General features: G+C 38.5%; 1 protein-coding gene across 2 annotated transcripts in view; it reads right to left on the bottom strand.

The window, feature by feature from the left end:
• NAA15 (N-alpha-acetyltransferase 15, NatA auxiliary subunit) overlaps positions 1-16,910 on the bottom strand; it is a 112,473-nt gene that overhangs the window by 26,365 nt on the left and 69,198 nt on the right. For both annotated transcript variants that reach the window (XM_053581400.1, XM_053581425.1), the window contains 8 exons: positions 14,471-14,590; positions 12,385-12,480; positions 11,908-12,014; positions 10,379-10,451; positions 6,819-6,988; positions 5,029-5,181; positions 2,344-2,472; positions 1,266-1,479 (listed from right to left, as the gene is read on the bottom strand). In XM_053581400.1, the coding sequence (XP_053437375.1) occupies positions 1,266-1,479; positions 2,344-2,472; positions 5,029-5,181; positions 6,819-6,988; positions 10,379-10,451; positions 11,908-12,014; positions 12,385-12,480; positions 14,471-14,590 (1,062 nt within the window). The remainder of the gene's footprint in view (positions 1-1,265; positions 1,480-2,343; positions 2,473-5,028; positions 5,182-6,818; positions 6,989-10,378; positions 10,452-11,907; positions 12,015-12,384; positions 12,481-14,470; positions 14,591-16,910) is intronic.

The following is a 16,910-nucleotide window of genomic DNA, read 5'->3' as shown; positions in this document are numbered from 1 at the left end:
AGTGAGTAGGGCGCTGGCACCACATGCCGAGGGTGGCGGGTTCAACCCCAGCCCTGGCAAAACTGCAACAAAAAAATAGCCGGGCGTTGTGGCAGGCGCCTGTAGTCCCAGCTGCTTGGGAGGCTGAGGCAAGAGAATCCTGTAAGCCCAAGAGTTAGAGGTTGCTGTGAGCCATGTGACATCATGGCACTCTACCCGAGGGCGGTACAGTGAGACTCTGTCTCTACCAAAAAAAAAAAAAGAGTCAAATGGCTCGGCGCCTATAGCTCAGCAGCTAGGGCGCCAGCCACATACATCAGAGCTAGCAGGTTCAAATCTAGCCCTGACCTGCCAAACAACAGTGACAACTCTAGGGCAGTGCTTATGGCTCAGTGGGTAGGGTGCCAGTCCCATATATAGAAGGTGGTGGGTTCGAACCTGGCCCCAGCCAGCTAAAACAGCAATGACAGCTGCAACAACAAAAATAAAGTCAGGCGTTGTGGTGGGCATCTGTAGTCCCAGCTACTCGGAAGGCTGAGGCAAGAGAATCACTTAAGCCCAAGAGTTTGAGGTTGCTGTGAGCTGTGATGCCATCGCACTCTACCGAGGGCAACAAAGTGAGACTCTGTCTCAAAAAAAAAAAAAAAGAAAGAAAGAAAAATACAATGACAACTCCAACCAAAAAATAGCTGGGCATTGTGGCAGGTGTCTATAGTCCTAGCTACTTGGGAGGCTGAGGCAAGAGAACTAATTAAGCCCAAGAGCTTGAGATTGCTGTGAGCTGTGACACCACACAACTCTAACGAGGGCCCATAGTCAGACTCTGTCTCAAAAAAAAAAAAAAAAAAATCTATCAAATGATAAGTCAAACTGGTTTTTAATGTCCAAGCAATATTCACCTTTTAGTAACTTAATTATAAATTATACTTAAAAAAATAATGATGAGTTATATAATGACCAATATTAATATGCAGTTAGCAATATATTGTATTATAGTTAGCAATTTATAATATTGGGTAAACCAGACATTAAATGTAAAATTCACAAAATGTAAACTTCCTAACTGCTAATGAGCAATTACATTAATCAAATGCTTAACTTATTTTGAAAGTATAAAAGTAAACAATATTTTTCTTTTGTTGTTTAGAGAAATTCACAAAATAACCATCATTTTCTAACCTTGTATGGTATTCTCCCACAAGGTGCTTAATAAAAAGCTCAAGAGAAATACATACATTCAGATACACACACCAGAGCAAATACTGAGAAATCTTTGAATATTATACCTGTATCAGCTTCATGTTCTTTATTCTCATCTGTAAGGGGGTTATCATGAAGTTTCAAATAGATCTCTATAGCAATTCTTGCTGCCTTGAAGTAAAATGGATGTTGTCGAAGTACATCTTCTAGTTTTAATAAGTCCACATATGATCTAAGAGTAATCTTCCTCATACAGTATGTATGAAAGTCAAACTGGTCATCAGTGATTTCTATAAAATGCTAACAAAATTATCTTTTTATTATTTTACTGAAGTACAGCAACATCTATGAATATTTTAGATTTCAAACACAGTTGGCCATCACCTAGCACAGGATATGGCATACAAGAGGCACTAAGTTACAGTAGAGTCACATGTTGAACATTGAGTTTTTATATTTAGAATAATTTATAAGGGATTATAATATGTATAGCAGTATTTGACAACTGTTTTTGAGGATACAAATCTGAAATCTTATGCAATGTGATGCTGATGATATGAGGGAAGCAATTAATAAGCAAGTAAGTCAAGCAACCAAGAATTAAAAATTTCAACTAAGTTCTACTGTTCTATAATTGACTACATTACAAATGTTAAATTATATAAACTATGTGCACCTGTGAAAAACACACAAAAAGGAAGCCAACTATTGCTTATAGAAATGAATTAAGTGAAGAGGACTAAAACACAGTGACTTTAAATGAGGACTTACATACTGTGAAAAGGTGTCAAAACTTATATTTTTATCAACAGTATACAGCATCACCAATCAACCCCACAATAAACAGGCTTCTAGGATTATTTAAGAAGCTTTGTATGTACTAATAAAGCAGCAGCAGCAATTTGAAAAAAAGTAAAAAAAAATCATTAAAACACAATCAAGACACAAAATTCCAAAATCTTTAAAAAGAATTTACAGGTAGAATAAACAGAGACGTCAGCTGAAAATACAGTTTATAATATTTCCCTAAAAAACTGAAAAAAGTGAATACTAATTTTAAAAATCACCTGTGAGTCATAAAGAGGGAGAAGAGAAAAATCTATAAATTTGCCCAAATCATCAATGTATAACAGAATGAGAAACTCACATGTGTGAGGTACTTACTCTCTCAATCTCATGACATTTTTTCAGTGCTTCACCAAATTTATTCATTGCTCTATAAGCCTGGGCACATTCTGTCTGGAACCACATGCACTGCATTTCATTCAAATTCTCTACCGCTGAAGTTCCTTCCTATACGAAAATCGTAATATATTCAAGACGATTTCTTAACAAATACATGACTTCATTACAGATTTAAGAATAAGATGTTCGGGTGGCGCCTGTGGCTCAGTGAGTAGGGCGCCGGCCCCATATGCTGAGGGTGGCGGGTTCGGACCCAGCCCCGGCCAAACTGCAACAGAAAAATAGCCGGGCGTTGTGGCGGGCGCCTGTAGTCCCAGCTGCTCGGGAGGCTGAGGCAAGAGAATTGCTTAAGCCCAAGAGCTGGAGGTTGCTGTGAGCCGTGTGACGCCACGGCACTCTACCCAAGAGCGGTACAGTGAGACTCTGTCTCTACAAAAAAATTAAAAAAAAAAAGAATAAGATGTTCAACTGATTTAAATTCTTGCAAAATAATTTTTTAATTAATTTAAAAAATTATTAATTAAAAAAATTCATTGTTAAACTATTGTTAAACTATTCCCTTTCATTGAGGTAACAACACCGCACCACCAGGTGCGGTGGCTCATGCCTATAATCCTGGCACTCTTAAGAGGCTGAGGCAGATGGAGGGGTTGAGCTCCTGAGTTCAAGACCAGCCTGAGCAAGAGTGAGAGACTCCATCTCTACTACAAATAAAAAATTGAGACAAAACCATCACTTGAGCCCAAGAATTTGAGGTTGCTGTGAGCTATGATGCTATTGCACTCTATAAACGATAACAAAGTGAGACTCTGTCTCAAAAACAAAAAGAAATTATTTTTTAACCACTATAAATAATATGTAGTTTTTTTTTTTTTTTTTTGTAGAGACAGAGTCTCACTTTATGGCCCTGGGTAGAGTGCCATGGCCTCACACAGCTCACAGCAACCTCCAACTCCTGGGCTTAAGCGATTCTCTTGCCTCAGCCTCCCGAGTAGCTGGGACTACAGGCGCTCGCCACAACGCCCAGCTATTTTTTGGTTGCAGTTTGGCCGGGGCCGGTTTTGAACCCGCCACCCTCGGTATATGGGGCCGGCGCCCTACCGACTGAGCCACAGGCGCCGCCCAATAATATGTAGTTTTACAAGTGATTAACCAAAAGGTCTATATAACTGAGGGTAGGAATTAACATAAGAATTAAAACACTAGCATATGGCAGGTACTCAAAAAACATTAATTCCTTTAAACCCTTAAAAATTCATCTGAACAGCCAGGTGCGGTGGCTCACGCCTGTAATCCCAGCACTGTAGGAGGCTGAGGAGGGAGGATTGCTTGAGCTCAGGAGTTCGAGGCTTGTCTGAGCGAGAGTGAGACCCCAACTCATGGAAAAACCCAGCCAGGCGCCGGGGCGAGCGCCTGTAATCCCAGCGGCTTCGGAGGCTGAGGCAGCAGGATGCCCACAGCCGAAGTCTGAGGTTGCAGTGAGCTATGATGCCATTGCCCTCTGCTCAGGGCATAGGGTAGAACTCTGTCTCAACAACAAAAAAAAAAATTCATCTGAACATAAGTCAACATAAACCAGAGTTAAAAATATCACTGTACAGCGATCAAAAAAGAAAATGTGTTTTACTAATATTGGCTCCAGTTTTTTTTTTTTTCTGATAAGGTGATTTAATAAAAATCTGTTTAGCAGCTGAGGTCATTAAAAATAATCTCAACTGGGCGGCGCCTGTGGCTCAGTGAGTAGGGCGCGGGTCCCATATGCCGGAGGTGGCGGGTTCAAACCCAGCCCCGGCCAAAAACCACAAAAAAAAAAAAATAATAATAATAATCTCAACTGGCTCAGCGCCTGTAGCTCAGCAGCTGGGGTGCCGGCCACATACACTGGAGCTGGCAGGTTCAAATCCAGCCTGGGCTTGCCAAACAATAATGACAACTACAACCAAAAAAAATAGCTGGGCATTGTGGTGGGTACCCAGCTGGGACCTGTAGTCCCAGCTACTTGGGAGGCTGAGAAAAGAGAATTGCTTAAGCCCAAGAGTGATGCCACGACCCTATCTCTAAAAAAAAAACAGCCAGGCATCATGGCGGGCACTTGCCTTCTACCCAAGACAACAGTTTGAGACCGTCTCAAAAAAAAAAAAAAAAGGTAAAAAGAAAAAAAAAAAAAAACTCAACTATTCTGACAATAAAAACAGGTCAGGCGCAGTGGCTCACACCTGGGAGGAGCACTCTGGGAGGACAAGGCAGGTGGACTGCCTGAGCTCATGAGTTAAAGACCAGCCTGAGCAAGAGCGAGACCTGCATCTCTTAAAATAGTTGGGAGTTGTGGCGGGCGCCTGTAGTCCCAGCTACGCGGGAGGCTGAGGCAAGAGAATAGCTTAAGTCCAAGAGTTTGAGGCTGCTGTGAGCTATGACACCATCACACTCTACTGAGGACAACATAGTGAGACTGTCACAGGGTGGCACCTGTGGCTCAAAGTAGTAGGGCGCCGGCCCCATTTGGCGGAGGTGGTGGGTTCAAACCCAGCCCTGGCCAAAAACTGCAAAAATAAATAAATAAATAAAATATATATAAAAAACATACTTTGAAAAATAACCAAGGTATACAAGTATAACTGGCTCATGTCCTATTTGTTTATAAGTAAGAAAACTAACTGTACAAACCCTTGTAAACTTTGAGCACATTTCTTCAGCTTCTTTAATCAGATTGGCTTTTAGCATGTACTTTGCACATTTGGAGTTAATGAATCTATCTGCTGTGTCCAAGGCCTGGGCTTCATCCATCCACCTCGCAGCTTCTTTAATATTCCCAGCATGCTTACAAGGTACAAAAGTAAAATAAACAAGTAAGTATGCTAACTTTACCATGTAGCTAATTCATTACCTGTTGGTAAATAATTAAAAAACAAATGAAAGAAAAGGTATTCTTTTGACTCTTAAGATGCCAATCAATTGAGATGCATGCATTCTTCCATAACTTAAGTTCTGATCTTTTCTGGCTATCAAGATCACTGGTCTCTGACAGTTAAGAGTTATTTGAATGGTTTTGTCTACTGTTATATCCCCATTGCCTACAACAGTGCCTGATACCCAGTAAAAAATACTCAAAAATAATTGTAAAATCTGCTGGGCCTGGTGGCTCATGCCTATAATCCCAATACTCAGGTAGATTGCCTGAGCTCAGGAGTTAGAGACCAGCCTGAGCAAGAGCAAGACTGTCTCTAAAAAACAGCCAGGCATTGTGGTGGGCACTTGTAGTTCCAGCTACTCAAGAGGCTGAGGCACGAGGATTGCTTGAGCCCAAGAGTTTGAGGTTGCTGTGAACTATAACCCACAGCATTCTACTGAAGGTGACCCCCCCCCAAAAAAAAATCTATATATATATAAAATCAAAGAATAAATAATAATAGAAGTTTTTAAGTTCAGAACAACATTATTCACCATAAAAGGAAAGTGCACGGCCAAATTTCTACCCAAAAGGAAATATGGGACTAATTATGATCATTGGTAGACATTCCCCAATGACATTCATTCTAATTCCCCTACCTCGCCCATTTGGTAAAGCCCTAGAACTGATGAACATAACCTGGCTTTCAAATTACTTAAACTGTTTTTATTTTTACTTTGAGACAGAGTCTCACTTTGTTGTCCTCAGTAGAGTGCTGTGCTGGCATCATAGCTCACAGCAACCTCAAATTATTGGGCTAAAGCGATTCTCTAGCCTCAGCCTCCCGAGTAGCTGGGACTACAGGCGCCCATCACCACAACACCAGCTGTTTGTAGAGACAGGGTCTCTCTCTGACTCAGGCTGATCTTGAACCTGTAAGCTCAGGCAATACACTCACCTCGACCTCCCAGAGTGTTAGGCTAGGATTATAGGTGTGAGCCACCATGCCCGGCCATCAAATTACTTAAATTGTTTTACAATCATTCTCTCAAGAGCTCTGATTACTAAATTTTATTTGCAATAAGATAGGGAAAAGCCAATTTTACTTTAATATGTTGCTGGAATATATGATAAACATTCTAAAGCATGGTTCAGGAGTTGAGGCTTCAAAAAATATAATAATATGTAGAATTCATAATAGAATCTTCACAGTTTGATTTCATTAACATTACCAGACATTAATGTTATGAAAGTCAAATGTCAATAGAAACACACTGCACAGCAAATATAATTACCTTTAGATCACCTGTACTCTTACTCCTAAAACCCAAGAGACCAACCATATGGATAACTACGTGTATATAAGTATTTATAGACACAGATGAAACATCAAATTAGTATGACCATTTCACGTCTAAAAGTTATCAAAGCAAGAAATGTACTAGTTATTCCATGGTTTCTGAATCATCAAATGTCTTTTTTTTTTTAATTTAGAATCTATAAAATACAGGAAAAACTTTATGATAAGTCTCACTGCCTTACAAGAAAAGGGAAAAACGATTTTTACCTTATAGATTTTAGCTTTCACAAGAAAGAGTTCTATCAACGTAGGTGTACTTTCAATAGCAGTATTTATGTATTCCAGAGCAATAGATGGCTGGCCAATTTTGTCATAATGTTGTGCCAAATAGTACTGGACCCAAAGTAATGTGGTTGGTGGTTCCTCCTTTCCTTCATCTTTAAAAAGCAGGAGAGGAAGGAGAAAGAGAGAAGAAACCAAATTAGGCATTACATATATGAGTATCCCCCCAAAATGGTCCCTATATTAATTAAGAAAAGTATTTTATTCACGTATATAGCTATAAAACTGTAAGATCTTTGGAAGGGACATTTTCTGCTCTATATTTTTATAGGCTCTAGCACAATGCCTTACATATAGTAAGACTTCATATAACAAATATGGCAGACAAATAAGAACAAAGATATCAACTACCTAAAAAGAAGAATAAAGGCGTTAGAAGACAAGCTATACTAGATCTGGGAGAGTGTATGGATCAGGATATCATTTATGAGGGAAAAAGAAATTTTCCACTAATTTGAAGTTAAAAATAGTAAAAACTCTGCTTAATTGAGTTTCTAGCTACTACAATAAACCATATAAATATATTCATGATGTGGTTATTTTGAACTTTGGTGATTGGATTAGATTTTAATATGCTGAAGATGCAAAAATGTACAATTTATGTTGAATAAAAACTATACTCAAAAATGTGATGACAAATAAAAAATCTTCATTCTGTATTTTATTTCATGATTTAATTTTAATATATTTGAAAGAAAATGTGCAAGTATACAACCTTACATTAAAAAATTCTTCTTTAATACAAATTACTAAAGTCTGAGAACTGTTATTTGCTTTCAAAGAAAGCAATGGATTGCTTTTTTCTAGTAAAAGCAGGATTGCTCAGTGGACAAACAACAGGAGTGGAACTCACCAACTCCCCATCTGATAGATCTGCAACAAAAGTGCTGCATATTCTTGGGCATGTCATTGAACCTCTTCCACATTTGTAAAATATGTAGGAAAATGCTGATAATCAAAGGAACATCATGATGATTAACCAATGAAACCATGTAAGGCCTTTAAAAAAATACTATTAAAATTAACCTGAGATCTAGAAACAATGACCAACCCAAAAGCAACAAGCACCCCAGGTCCCACACTGGGTTCTCCCATAATAGGAAACAGAACTTCTTGGAAAAATAACTGATTCCAGATCTACAATGGCAGCACACAAAATAAACTGTAATATCTTATCTTACTAAACAGTAAGGAAGCTATCAACTGCTACTATGGTATGTAAAGAATGGAACCGTATGAGATTTAAAGCTTATTTAAATGCATGAATTCATAATACTTTCTAAAATGTATTTGTCATCTTATAGGATACTACTAAATCAATTCATTATTTTGAAAACTGGTAAAAAAACTACAAAAGTAGGAAACAAAGAAAAACCACATTTATAAATCATGCTTTCCCTATACAAATGAAATATTGGGTAAGCAGATAACAGATTAAGGGAAATTTCTCTTTTAAAATAATAAGGAATGATAAGAATTATCACCAGTTGGTAATTCCTAACTGTTGCTAACATATAAAACAAGTATTATATGCCTGCTGACAGAAGAATACACCACCATCTGCAAAATCCTCTTGCTCACTTCTCTAATGCTTAAACACACACACACACACACACACACACAAAGCAAAATCACCAAAAAAAACCTCTGAATCTCTTCAAACCTCTAGTGAGACTTATCCATTAGAAAACTCTACAATGACAAAAAATGTTCTGTATCTGCCCTGTCCTATATTTGGCTATTGAACAACACTTGAAATGTGGCTACTGCAAATGAGCAATGGAATTTATTATTTTATTGAACTTAAAACACATTTGTTAGCCCATGTGGCTAATGGCTATCATACTAGACAGCACACTTCTACAGACAACTATGAATTTATAGGAAATTCAGAGGACAAAGGAATCTGTTAAGCAATACATGGGGTACATTCAATACACTCTAGACTGGGAAAATAAAAAATAGAAAAAAATTTCTTTGACAAATAATTTGCAGGAAAAGAGATGGATGAGAAATGTATAGATTTTAAAAGAGACTTAGGGAGGCTCAGTACCCATAGCTAAGCAGCTAGAGTGCCAGCCACATACACTGGAGGTGGTGGGTTTGAATCCAGCCCAGGCCCACCAAACAAAAATGACAACTACAACCAAAAATAGCCGGGCGTTGTGATAGGTGCCTGCAGTCCCAGCTACTTGGGAGGCTGAAGCAAGAGAATCGCTTGAGCCCAAGAGTTTGAGGTTGCTGTGAACTGTGATGCCACAGCACTCTACCTAGAGTTTGGAGACTCTGTCTCCCCCCCCCAAAAAAAAAAAAAAAGAGAGAGAGATTTAGGGACATATCAATCCAACTCAAAGTATAAATCTCATCTGGATCTTCAAAACAAACTTCAAAAAAGGAAAGGAAAGGCAAATAATATATATCATTATATCATTTATAACAGAACTTGCAATGTGAACATGGACTGTATATTTGATATTACATATTAATTTTAATATGATTATGGTATTATGGTTATGTTTTAGGTTAAGTCCTTATCTTTAGAAATACTCATGGATGAAATAATGCACTGTTTGGAATTTCCTTAAGAATAAGACAGGAGTAAAGTAGTGAGGATATAGATTTTAAAGTAAGTTTGATAATGAATTAAAAATTATTAAAGCTGAGCTAGAGTGTCATAAAATTATTATGTCTGGTTTTCCACATGTCTAAAATTGCTTTTTCTTTTTTTTTTTTTGAGATAGTCTCACTTTGTTGCCCTCAGTAGAATGTGTGGTGCCATCGCTCATAGGAATCTCAAACTCTTGAGCTCAAGTGATTCTCCTGCCTCTGCCTCCCAAGAAGCTGGGACTGCAGGCACCTGCCACAATGCACAGCTATTTTTAGAGACGGGGTTTCACTCTTGTTCAGGCTGGTCTCGAACCCATGAGCTCAGGCAATCTGCCCGCATCACTCTCCCAGAGTGCGAGGATTACAGGCATGAGTTACTGCACCTGGCCTGGATGTCCTAAATTTTATATAACTTTTTTTCCCAGGGCGGTGCCCATAGCTCAGTGGGTAGGGCACCAACCACATACACCAAGGCTGTCAGGTTCAAACCCAGCCTGGGTGGCTAAAACAATGACGACAACTATAGTAACAACAAAAAATAATAGCTGGGTGTTGTGGCAGGCACGTGTAGTCTACTTGGGAGGCTAAGGCAAGAGAATCACTTGAGCCCAAGAGTTTGAGTTGCTATGAGCTGTGACACCATGGCACTCTACCCAGGGTGACAGCTTGAGACTTTAAAAAAATAAAAAAAAAATTATTCCCAATAAACTAACGTGATTCTCATATAACCAAATATCACAGAATGTACAATAGGAAAAAAATTAAATGCATTATACTTACTGCCTAAATAATTAATACCAACCTACTGACTAAAAATTTCATATTCAATATATTAAAATTTTCAAGATGTTTTTAAAACATAATACTTAAGCACTTACCATTGGGGTTAAATAACCGGCAGCTTTTTAGAGAGGTTTCATAACCTACTACTAATTCTTCTATGATTGCCACCTAGAGTACAAACACACAAGTACACTTCAATGGAAAAAATAGTTACTATTCTTGTGCAAAATGTGTCAATTTCTATTAAAGAACTATATAAAACACTCCAACACATATATACCCATTATAAATCTCTTAACCTATGGCTAAAAATTTTTAATGAGTCAGATATTTGTGCAAGTATATATTAAGACATAACTTTATAAAAACTAACTGGTAAACTCCTTTTCCCTGCTAGAAAATGCAGCATCAACTAAACCAAAAATCAGGAGACAAGAGTTACATCTTGATTCCTTCTTATCTCAAATCACACAAATAGCACCTACAAGTAACATTTACTCTTTAAAAATCAAATATTAAGTGCTATGTAAAGAGAGAAAACCCATAAGCAGATGATAATATTCAACTCTCAATTTCACAACTCAGGGGAAAACATTAGTAAAACTGAGACACGAAAGAGTAAGTCTAAGTGGGTTTGAGGCATAGGAGAATGAGTTGTCACTTTCCCCAAACTGAAAATAACAAATCATATTTTATGGATGTGATATTATGCAATGGAAAGAAGTGAAAAAGCAATCAAAAAAGCCCATACCTCAGGCCTCTCAATGAAAGACTGGCAAGTAAATGATGTGCTTCAGGTTAAAGTGTTTAGTATATTTAATTTGTCTCATTTTTCTTATTCTCTAATCACGTCTTTGTGACAATGTGCTTACATGCAAATTAATCTAAATTAAGATTAAAATACTCTCTAAATAAGCATTTTGAATATTATAGCTGAAAAACTAAGTTGACCAGGACAGTATACAAACTTTTCTGACAGAACTTGACTTTTGAACAAGGATTAGAAAAAATGTTGAAGAGGGCAGCGCCTGTGGCTCAGTGACTAGGGCGCCGGGGCCCCATATGCCAAGGGTGGCGGGTTCGGACCCAGCCCCGGCCACACTGCAACAGAAAAATAGCCGGGCGTTGTGGCGGGCGCCTGTAGTCTCAGCTGCTCGGGAGGCTGAGGCAAGAGAATCATGTAAGCCCAAGAGTTAGAGGTTGCTATGAGCCGTGTGACGCCACGGCACTCTACCGAGGGCGGTACAGTGAGACTCTGTCTCTACAAAAAGAAAAGAAAAAATGTTGGAGAAATCACTACTTTACCAACTTTTCATAACCTACACTGAACATGAAAGAACAGGGTGACCATCAAGTTTGTATGCAATTGAAAACTGCACACCAACTTTATGGCCACACTATATAGCAGAAACAAAGGAAAGAAAACAAGCACCAAGTTACTGGGCTAAAAAGACAAATAACATGAAAAGAGATATTAGAAGCATTTAAAGAGCAGACTACAAAGTCTGACACCAAATTCATAAAACATGTACTATTGTGCAAAAATAATCAACAATCAACCATTCATTCCAAATCCAGAGCAAAAGAATGATAGGCAACAAAAGTCCATGATATTTTACTTTACCTTTTCTTTATCTTTATATAATGACCTCAAAGTATTGAAAACGGGTGGGCAACCCTTGCTGAAATTCATCCTTAGGAACTTATCCAAACATTCTTTAAACTTGTCACCTTGGAAGAGAAAAATCCTGCTGGTTTACATTTACCAACTAGATTTACTAACTTATACTTAATAACATATATTTCGTAACTTAAATTTACTTGAGTTGTTGGACAATTCTAATAATGCGTCTAATCTTAATACACATACTCATATTTAAAACCAAGAAAAGAAAACTTTAGTAACTTGGTGGAGGGTGGGGGGTAGAGGCAGGTCTTCCTATTGTTACCAGGCTGGTTTTGAACTCCTGGACTCAAGTGATCCTCCTGACTCAGTTTCCTAAAGTTCTGGGATTACAGGCACCAGTGACCATACCCGCCTATGAAAAGAATCTTTAAACCATAATAACATTTTATTTCCTTTGCAATTATTCTCACTTACCAGATAAAAAGTTTAATGGCAACCTTCTTGGCACCAATCCCCTGGGATATTTAGTCCAGGCTTCCTCATAAATTTTTAGCCGTTCTAACATATTAGCTGCAAAAAAAAAAAAAAAAATTATATGTAATTATAAACCGTTTATTTTTCTAGAACTAAAAAGAAAATTTATGGCTTGGCACCTGTAGCTCAGTAGCTAGGGTGCCCACCACATACACGGGGGCTGGCGGGTTGGAACCTAGCCCAGGCCTACCAAACAATGACATCTACCACAAAAAAATAGCCCAGCGTTGTGGAAGCCATCTGTAGTTTCAGCTACTTGGGAGGCTGAGGCAAAAGAATCACTTAAGCCCAAGAGTTTGAGGTTGCTGCAAGCTGTGACACCACGGCATTCTACCGAGGGTGACATAGTAAGACTCTGTCTCAAAAAAACAAAAGAAAAGACAAAAGAAGAAAATTTAAAGATGAGGAAAAAACATTTGTAATCCCACCACCCAAATACTTGGATACTGACAATCATTTTAGAATCTTTTTTTCATTATTTATTTTTTCTTTAGTGACAAGGTCTCTGTCACCTAGAATGGAGTGCGGTGATGCAGCCTTTAACTCCTGGGCTCAAGTGACCCTTCTGCCTAAGCCTCCCAAATAGCTAGAACTACAAAGGTGAGCCACAACACTCAGTTAATTTTAACAATTTTGTACAGATGAGTTTTCCCTATGTTGCCCAGGCTGGTTTCAAACTGCTCCCACTTCAGCCCCCTAAATTACTAGCATTCTAGGCATGAGCCACTGCACCCAGCCATTATTTTTCTGGACATTTCATATTCATAAAATATGTAATTTTCTTTATCCTGTCTGCTTTAGGCAGGCTTTCAAAATCTGAGAATGCCTTTACTTTTATGTTCTGAAAAAGTTTTAGTTACCACGTTTCCACATTTTGCTTTTCTTACTATTTTCTTAATTAAGCTTCTTTCCTCTAATTCCTCTCTTCTGACTTATTTTGGAGGTCTTGAATTCCCCTTTCATCCCTCCATATTTCTTTTACATTTTCTCTTTTATTCTCAGTGCAAAAGTTGAGAGCTTGCCTCAGTTTAATCTTCCACTTCACTAATTTGTCCTCAGCTAAATGGCCTCTATTTTATTCAGTTGTTGCAATTTTTATTTCAATAAGTAGGTTTTTTCATTTTGCTTTTTTTTTTTTTTTTTTTAATTTTTGGCCAGGGCCAAGTTTGAACCTACCACCTCCGATATATGGGGCTGGTGCCCTGCTCCTTTGAGAAACAGGCGCCACTCCATTTGCATATTCTTAATTGGTACTTTTCATAACTATTCATATTTCAGAGCTATAATTCCTTCTATCCATTTTTAGATTCTTCAATCATCTCTACTCTCCCTTTGGCAGGCAGTCATGATTAACTGGTCCTTGCTGGTGTTTCTGTGACAGTTTAAGAATCTTTGTTACCAAGTAATTTGCAGCAAAAGATTTCTCTTGTATATATATCAACGGCTCACTATCAGCCTTGATGGAAACAAATAAGATCAGCTCTGCTAAGGATAGTGGCCATTTTTTTATGGGCTTACCCCAACAAGAAGACTCCATTTAAAGGAGAGGGTAGTGGGGGTATGAGGAGCATGGGCACACAGAAAGTCTCTGGACCCAAGTGTTGAGTGATGGAAATTTAACCCCTCTTCCCACAAAGGAACAGTGCTGCTCATTCAGCATGGCTATGTTTATGTGATACTGGTAGGTCACTTCTGCAGTCACAACTTCGTACAAAGATAATACTTGCTTCTTTCCTTTGGGGAGATATCTCCAATTCTGTCAGAGAAAATTTCCCTTTCATATTTTTGATGCTATCATGCATGTGCACATTTTTTCTAAAGTTGTTTCTAAAATTCTTTTCTTAATCATTTCTATGAATCTATAGTAGAAAAGAGGTTGACAAATGTGCTTAATCTGCAATATTAAACAAAAGTTTGCAAATGTAATTTTGTATTCAAAGTTTGAACAAATTCTTAATCATTATTTTTCTAGTTGTCATTAACAACATTAGCAATTAAAACTTAAAAAATTACTTTTAAACACTACCTGGCTTGAGTGCTTTTTCTAAGCCTTTGTAATAGGCCCAGTTTTCAGGATTTCTCTCTTGTAATCCTCTATAAACATCCGCAGCATCTTCCAAGCGACACAGTTGCAACAGAAGTTCCCCTGGTTTAAAAGGAAAAAAAATTAAATATTTGAGAATAACATTCTAATTTTAACTTTTCTCAAATTTTCTCTTAAAATCTCTTTACAAATCAATGTTGGGAAGTAAATGGATCTGGTATCAATTCCCTTAAGATTAGATCAAGTTATTTTACTGTCCCCTTCTTTTGTGAAGTTACATTATTTAGAAATGGCATCCTCGGGGTGGTGCCTGTGGCTCAAAGGAGTCGGGTGCTGGGCCCATATGCCGGAGGTGGTGGGTTCAAACCCAGCCCCGGCCAAAAACTGCAAAAAAAAAAAAGAAGAAATGGCATCCTGTTCACATTGTTAATTTATTCAGGGAATTTGCCCCTCGGGCCACTTTCACTGAACAATGTCACCAAGCTACCATCTACTTAACACTTATTCTTGACATCATAACAACAACTACCACATCCAAACTAATGACACAATCCAGTATCATAACCTTATGATCCTTTAATCAACTATAAAGCAAATGGGCTGTAGTAGCCCATAATCCAACCACATTCAAAACTGTCTAATAATCTTTGCCTTTTTATCTCTTCTAACAAGCAAATAAAAATCCTACTTTCACACTTAACTTTTTTTTTTCCTTTCTCCTTCTTATCTCACTAATTCTACCATTTGATCTCAGAGAAAAATCATTCCCTTTTCTTCAGGCTTATGTACTGCTTGCTTTCCCTGGGCTACATGACCGATCAAATGCCTGAATGACATTAACAAACCCCAAGTATCAAAATCAATCTTAAGTCCTTGGCTTCCTTGTTTACTACATTTAAAGCCTGGATCATTACACTTCTTTATTCGTTCTATACTTTCTCATGAGAGGAAACAAGTTAGATAAATAGAAAGAGACAGAGGCTTCACTAGAAATACCTGAGCTCCAAAGCCAAAGAAGCTTCAAACACTGCTCAGGATTACTTTTTGGTATCCTTAACGTGCTTCCCTTCATCAAAGGGATTATTTTCATACCACTTCACCTTTGCACCCATCACTCTCTACCACACCATTTGATAATAAAAACGAATGCAGCTCAGACCCTGTAGCTCAGGGCTAGGGCGCCAGACACATACACTGGAGATAGTGGATTCAAACCCAGCCCAGCTGCCAAACAACAATGACAACTACAACCAAAAAATTGCTGGGTGTTGGGGCAGGCACCTGTAGTCCCAGCTATTTGGGAGGCTGAGGCAAGAGAATTGCTTAGGCCCTAGAGTTTGAGGTTGCTATGAGCTGTAACACCACCGCACTCTACTGAGGGCAACATAGTGAGATTCTTTTTATTTTTTATTCTTTTTATTTATTTATTTTTAGAGACAGAGTCTCACTTCGTCACCCTCGGTAGAGTGTCATGGCATCACAGCTCACAGCAACCTCCATCTCTTGGACTTAGGTGATTCTCTTGCCTCAGCCTCCCGAGTAGCTGGGACTACAGGCGCCTACCCACAACACCTGGCTATTTTTTGTTGCAGTTTGGCCAGAGCTGGGATCAAACCCGCAACCCTCAGTATATGGGGCTGGCGCCCTACTCATTGAGCCACAGGTGCTACCCGACATAGTGAGATTCTGTCTCAAAAAAATAAATAAATAGGGCTCAGCGCCTGTAGCACAGTAGTTATGGCACCGGCCACATACACTGAGGGTGGTGGGTTCGAACCCGGTCCGGGACACCTAAACGATAATGACAACTGCAACAAAAAATAGCTGGGTGTTGTGGCAGGCGCCTGTAGTCCCAGCTACTTGGGAGGCTAAGGCAAGAGAATCGCTTAAGCACAACCATTAGAGGTGGCTGTGAGCTGTGATGCCATGGCACTCTACCTAGGATGACATAGTAGGACTCTGTCTCAAATAAATAAATAAATACAAACACTTATTGAGTACTTATTGTGTACCAGTGACTTTTAAATGCATCACATACATTAATTCAGTATTCAGAACTCTTATGAGATAAGTTATTATTTTCGTCATTTTAAAACAGAGAGAACGGGTGGTGCCTGTGGCTCGAGGAGTAGGGTGCTGGTCCCATATGCCGGAGGTGGCGGGTTCAAACCCAGCCCCGGCCAAAAATCACAAAAAAAAACAGAGAGAACTTAAGTAAACTTGCTTAAGTAAAGGTCTTTCAGACAGTGTTAGAGTTAGTGCTTGAACCCAAGCTCTTTAGCTAAAAAGATCCATATTCTTAATATCTATACTAATGGTTCCCAAACCAGGCACTTTTACCATCCAGAGAACATTTGGCAATATTCAAAGACATTTTGTTTGTCACAGTAGGATTGGTGGACATTATTACTATCTAATAGGA

The sequence above is a fragment of the Nycticebus coucang genome, chromosome 1 (genome assembly GCF_027406575.1).
Source record: "Nycticebus coucang isolate mNycCou1 chromosome 1, mNycCou1.pri, whole genome shotgun sequence".
Lineage (NCBI taxonomy): Eukaryota > Metazoa > Chordata > Mammalia > Primates > Lorisidae > Nycticebus > Nycticebus coucang.
The sequence above is the reverse complement of the archived record's forward strand: the minus strand, read 5'-3'. Positions and strand labels throughout refer to the sequence as shown.